Genomic DNA, 6,388 nt, shown 5'->3' with positions numbered 1-6,388 from the left:
AAAGACAATTTTTATACACAGTAAAAGTTCTGTGTAAAGCTTTTTAGTAAATACTGTATTCTGTTTAGTAACTGAAGTATTTATAAATCTGCAGTGTTATATTAGCTCCAGTCAGAAACTGTGCATATATGTGTATGCATACTATGTGTTTTTGTTTGACCCTTACCTTTATTCTTTTTCCCTAAAAAATATTTTTACTATTTTAAGCTATTGTGACCACATAAAGACAGGATGATGCATACTCTATGTTACAATATGATAGTAAAGCCACATAGGTGTGCACTTACATTTAAAAAAAATGTAATTACTGTCCCAGTTTATTCATGTGAGGCTCTGCATCTTCTTTTGGAATCTCTAAGGCCCACATCTAAGCCTCTAATCTGGACGTGAAGTGCTGTATTTGGATGGTATTGATTGATTGATGAATATGTGTGTGAGATGTGATGAAGGTACAGACCTCACAATAATACAAAAAAACCCGATAATCCAATGACCCCTGTGAACAAGTCCCTGGCAAGAAAGGGAAGGATGAACCTCTGGCTCATGGAGGGGCAACAATCTACTGTGACTTGTTGGGCAGTGAAACAAGGGAGACTGTTTAGACTCTACTATCACTACTATTCCTTCTAGTTTTCAGTCTGGACCACTATTTATTTAAAAAACAAAGAAACACCTTTTTACCTTCAGTAAACACATTTTTATTTGGATTGGTAGCAAAAACAGCACCTCAGGACAACAGGTTGGTGTGGGCAGCCTCCTAAGGGGTCAAACAGTTTCAGTTACAGGGCACGCACAGAGACACATGCACTACCTACTGTAGCAGGCAATTTTACGACATTTTTTGACCATGAACACTGGAGCACTGTGTCAGTACATTCACATTCCTCTGACAACACCACTGTCTATTTGATGCACCGCAAAGGCACTTTAAGCATGGAACAGCAGTTGCATAGATTTCAAGGGAGCGTGACACATCTGTGTTTTATTCCTAGCTGAAGTAGGCCCAGGTTTTATCGGACTTTTTTAAACAAACAACTATTTTTAGTACAAACTGTCAGAAAACAGACATACAAAACAAAATCCTTTGGTCCCTTTCAAATCTTTGGTAGTGTTACAATCATTTATTGCTTTGTTAAGAACATGTAAAGGCTCTGAAGAGTGGCTGGCAAGCTTTTGTTTCAGACTTGTTTATTGGGTTGGGGGTGAACTGTGACTATATAACTACCATAGAGGCAGAGAAGATCATAGCAGACAGGCAGCTACACCTCTAGACTAGACCGCTCAATCCTCAATGACTTCGGAGGACTCAGACACCACTTTGCCATCCTTGGTCTCAATCATCTTGATCACAACATTCTTCTTAGTCTGGGTGCTGTATCCACCGGCACTGCCGCTGCTGCTGCTGAAGCCACCACTACTGTATCCACCACCGTATCCACCACCGTATCCACTACCGTATCCACTACCGTATCCGCCACTGAAACCGCTGGAGTAGGTGCTCGAGTAGCTGCTCTTCATGCTGTCCATGGGGAATCCACTGTAGCTTGCTGTTGAGAGACAATACTTTAACTTAAAAATGTTCAATTAATCTGTTAAACCTGAAAACTACAAGAGAATCCAAACTACAAGTGCTGCAGGATGTCACTGAAGGGAACTTACTGCTCTGCTGGGAGATGTTGATAGCCTTGATGCCGTTTGCCAATCTGTCCTCTTCTCCCTCCAGGAGTTTTCTGTACGTGGCGATCTCAATGTCCAAAGCCAGCTTGACGTTCATTAGGTCCTGGTATTCTCTAATCTGGCGGGCCATGTCCTGTTTAGCTCTCTGCAGGGCATCTTCCAGGTCCTGGATGCGGGCCTTGGCGTCCTTCACAGCCAGCTCGCCACGCTCCTCTGCCTCAGCAATCTGGGCCTCCAGGTTGGCACGCTAACAGATGATTGATAACGGAATAAGACTTTGTCCAAACAACTGGCAGAAATTGACTAGGCTAAGTGTGGTGGCTGAAAATACCTGTCCCTTGACGGCGTCAATCTCTGACTGTAGTCTCTGGATCATGCGGTTAAGGTCTGCGATCTCTGTCTTTGTAGACCTCAAGTCATCTCCATATCTGTTGGCGGATGTCTGCATCTCCTCATACTAAATGAACATTAATAAAGCAAAATATTACAAACCCGAAAGTCTCTAATGAGAACGACCTGATAAACGTAATAGGAATCGTCTGTTACCTTGGTCTTATACCATGTCTCTGCCTCAGCACGGGTACGGTTGGCAATATCCTCATACTGTGCCTTAACCTCTGCAACAATGGCATCCATGTCCAGGTTGCGGCTGTTGTCCATCTCCACGATGACTGATGTGTCCTTGATTTGGCTCTGGAGCTCACGCAGTTCCTAGTCAAAAAGGAAAGAGAAGAAGAGGTGAAAGATTAGTCATGTAAACCCCAGGATGAAACGCTTAAAACTAACACACTCAAAGAGGTGCTGTAAGGAAATGTGCTAAAAAGATGAAAAAATCAAGATTGCTGCAAAGGCAAAACATATTCCAAAAGGATACCACAAACATCATAAGAATGCCATGACAGGGAAGATAAATGCTGATGAAAGCAGCAAGTGGTTTAGTGGTTGGAGGTTTTGAAGCCAAAAGGGAAGCAGGGAAAAAACAATGCAGTCACGCTGATTTTGTGCCGTACCTCCTCATAGATCGACCTGAGGAAGTTAATCTCATCTGTCAAACTCTCCAGCTTAGCCTCCAGCTCAACCTTATTCATGTAGGCCTCATCGACATCCTGGAAGAAAGAAAAGAAAAGCAAAACTTTTGTTAGAACACGAGGCTAATTTAAGAAAAGTTGTACCTTCTTAACATCGACTCCAACCCACCTAGGGTTAGAGTCTTTTTTTATAGAACACCCAAATGGTAAAGGTTTTAACAGAAAGACTATATGAGACTTCATTTGACATATAACATATCCTAGTTTCTGAATTTCTGTGGCTCAAACAACAGTTTACCCCCCCCCCCCCCCCCCCCCCCCCCGGCCCAGCAGATGTTATGATGCTGTAAGAAAAAAACAGTGCTGACCTTCTTGATCAGGACAAAGTCATTCTCACACTCTGTGCGCTTGTTGATCTCGTCTTCATACCTGAAAGGACAAAGACAATAGTATTTATGAGGCCATTTTGAAAATCCAGAAATAACTCATTGTATTTCAGTGTTTTTAAACTAAAGTAACACTAGGTGGTGCAAGACGACCATAACTGATTGGTGAACTCCTTTGGGACATTTGCCTCACACAGTGTTTGTTGACTCTGGGCCAAGAGGTGTTGCTGATATTTCTCCCTTGGGAACCCCTCAGCTGATGTGCCCCATTTGTCTGCAGACAACTAAAGAGCGCATGCAGCACTGCTGTCCTCTGATGGAGATATGTGCACGCCAGCATGGACACAATCAAGCTTGTTTCCCTCTTGTGTAAATGCTATAGACAGGTCTGCTGACAGCCAACTCACGAGCCATGAGCTTTACCTCCACTCATACGTAATGTAATGGGTGTTTGGAACATACTTCCTGAGTGTTGTAATTCCCTCGAGTAAGTGTGACGCAAAACAACGGACAGATGTAGGGAGTAGTCTGTACAGCTCACTCAAATGTAAGGCTTCTTTTGTGCACATATTAGTTGAATGGAAACAGATGAATCCTACATAAAACATACGTATCAGAACTGCAGGACTGAAGCGGCTTATTCTTTGCCCTCACTGACCCCCTCCCTCCACACTCACTTGTTCTTGAAGTCTTCCACCAGGCCCTGCATGTTGTGCAGGTCAGCCTCCAGCTTCATCTTGTCGTTGCCTAGGCTGTCCAGCTGTCTGCGAAGGTTGGCGATGTAAGCCTCGAACATGGCGTCGATGTTGGAGCGGGTGGTGGTCTGTCCCTGCAGCAGGCTCCACTTGGTCTCCAACATTTTGTTCTGCTGCTCCAGGAAGCGGACCTGAGGTTCACAGAAAGAGGCAGAAAAGACAGGGTTATGCATCTGACTGTGTACAGTCATCTATGGATGAATATAAGCAAGCAGTAATTTTTACATTTTTGCTTGTTGTTAGACGTGAGTTATTATGAAACTTCCTTGTAAAGTATGAGCGTGCGGTCGATGGGACCCCGATGTAATAGAATAGCTTTATCTAAGGATTCAGTTACCATCAACATGGCCATCAACCTCGCCATTTGCCACCTATTGTCTTTGTTGTTCTTGTCTATGTTTTGTAAGCTGCTCTGCTGCCAGACTGGCTGTTGTGTTTTTCCAAAGGAAGGTATGCATGACATGCTCGCATCCTGACAGGAGGTAGGGGGTTGGAAAAAAGCAGTGATGGAGGAACAGCTTTAGCTGACCATTCTCCCGCATGTCTTCCTGTTTTTGTGCGACAAATAAAAAAAGGGGCGAAGCTGAGTTTTGTCGGCAGGCAGACGAAGAAAGGTCAATATTTAACCGCGTAATATGGATGTGCTGAACGGAGAGAATATGAAGCTAGATGGGGCAAAGTGAAGAGCTGTGTGGTTTGCATACTTGCATACTAAAAAGAGAAACAGTGAAAGCAGATATGTGACTCATTGGACCTTGGACCATGAGACAGTGCACTCTAAAGCTGAGGCCTAACTGCCTCCTGTTGTCTTCATTAGAGCTGGAGAGAAATCAGATAACAGAAGTGGCTCCAAATACAGCACACGAAATAAAAGACATGTGGGCGGAAGTTTGTTTGCTCGGTGTCAAAGCATGCAAAATGCACTCTAGCTTCCTTAATCATTGCTCTGGGAGTAACAGAGTCGATATGTAGCCAGTCAGCTGGCACTGGCGAGAACATGAAACCAACTGGCCTTTTTAAATATTAACCCACTCCTGAGAGCTCAGAGGACAAATACTCTACTGAGTGTCACACAAACTTTTATGTACTTCACTGCTGATTAGAAAGATAAAAACTTCATGTGCTGATACACCCGGTGGGCATTCTTTATACAGTGTGTCACTGTGAAAGACGCCATTGTCACAAAGGTAACAACAGCACTCAGTACTGACTGTATGCGTGTATTTGGCAGGGGTGGGGGCCAGCAGGGAGAGCCACACCCCAAGTAAAGGGAGGGACTATTCCCAAGGTAACTCGTATCACAAGCCCTGAGCTCTGCCCTGACACACCCTGAACTTTTTTCTTCTCTCCTCTCTCTCTCTCTTTGTCTTCGTTTCTCATTCTACACGTCTGTTTTTCATCACTATAAAAGGGCAGCCAGAGCCAAAAGATATGAGAGCCTAACCCCGAGTTGCCTTTTGCAGCATTTGTGGGAGGGAAGCAAAGAGAGGAATAAATCAAATTTCCCCATGCAGCAAAAGTGAGGAAATCAGCATTACAGAACATGTGGCGAACATATGGGTCTCCCTCTCGAATGTTGCATAACAGTGTAACAGCTCTGAAATACGTACAATACAGCATTCTTTGTTTTTAGCACACTTTGCCCAAGCTTTCAGCTTTCAGTGCAACCAAAGTAGCTCCTGCTTGAGAAGACTAAAACAGCCTGAAACTTTGAGCTACACTAATCTGACCACTACTACAAACTCTTACCTTGTCAATGAAGGAAGCAAAGCGGTTGTTGAGGGTCTTGATCTGCTCCTTCTCCTGGGTGCGGACAACTTGGATGTTGGGGTCAATCTCCAGGTTCAGGGGGGCCAGAAGGCTCTTGTTCACAGTCACAGCAGTGATGGTCTGGCCACCACCCAAACTACCACCATAGCCCAAACCCATGCCCATTGCTCCTGAGCCACCCATGCCAGAGCTCACGCTGTAGGCAGAGGACCTGGTGATGCCACCACCCACAAACTGACTAGGGGCACCATAGGAACTCCTGGCAGAGTACCTCTTGCTGGCAGAAATACCCGATCCACCATAGGAACTGCTGCTGAAGTTCCTTGGAGCAGAAGAGCTCTTGTAACTCATCGTGTTCACCCTGTAAGACATTGTGAAGTAGTTTTTCTTTTGGATGAAAAAAGTCTGGGTAGGTCAGACCAAGTGGCTCGGTAAATAAGGCAGGCAGTCAGGCAGGCCAGCAGTCGGGAGAGACCAGAGTGGATAGAAAGACGAGAATCTACTGAAGAGTTTTAAAGCTTTCCCCAGTGGGAGGGGACTTCAGTGACTTCAGGCTTTAGATGCCATTGGCTGCAAGTCTATGACAGGGAGGGCTGGGCTGTAACTTTACACTTCTATGACACACGGTCCAGTCATTCAAAACCATTACCTGCCCTTTCTACAGGCTTCTCTGGGTTGTAAGAAAAAACTTTTCTTTTTGAGGAATGTGGAGATATTTCTCTCCTCAGTCTGTCTCTTTCCTAGTAAAAGTATTCAAGCACACTACAAATAA

General features: G+C 44.5%; 1 protein-coding gene across 1 annotated transcript; it reads right to left on the bottom strand.

Moving 5' to 3' along the window:
• Positions 1–674: 674 nt before the first annotated feature.
• Positions 675–6,154, bottom strand: krt8 (keratin 8). The gene is made up of 8 exons (XM_026153954.2): positions 5,596–6,154; positions 3,769–3,977; positions 3,074–3,134; positions 2,688–2,783; positions 2,224–2,388; positions 2,009–2,134; positions 1,660–1,924; positions 675–1,547 (listed from the first exon to the last, which is right to left on the bottom strand). The coding sequence occupies exons 1-8, from the start codon at positions 5,986–5,988 to the stop codon at positions 1,282–1,284; spliced, it is 1,581 nt and encodes a 526-aa protein (XP_026009739.1). The 5' UTR covers positions 5,989–6,154; the 3' UTR covers positions 675–1,281.
• Positions 6,155–6,388: the final 234 nt, after the last annotated feature.

This window comes from Astatotilapia calliptera, chromosome 20 (genome assembly GCF_964374335.1).
Source record: "Astatotilapia calliptera chromosome 20, fAstCal68.1, whole genome shotgun sequence".
Taxonomy (NCBI): Eukaryota; Metazoa; Chordata; class Actinopteri; order Cichliformes; family Cichlidae; genus Astatotilapia; species Astatotilapia calliptera.
This window is presented reverse-complemented; position numbering and strand designations above follow the sequence as displayed.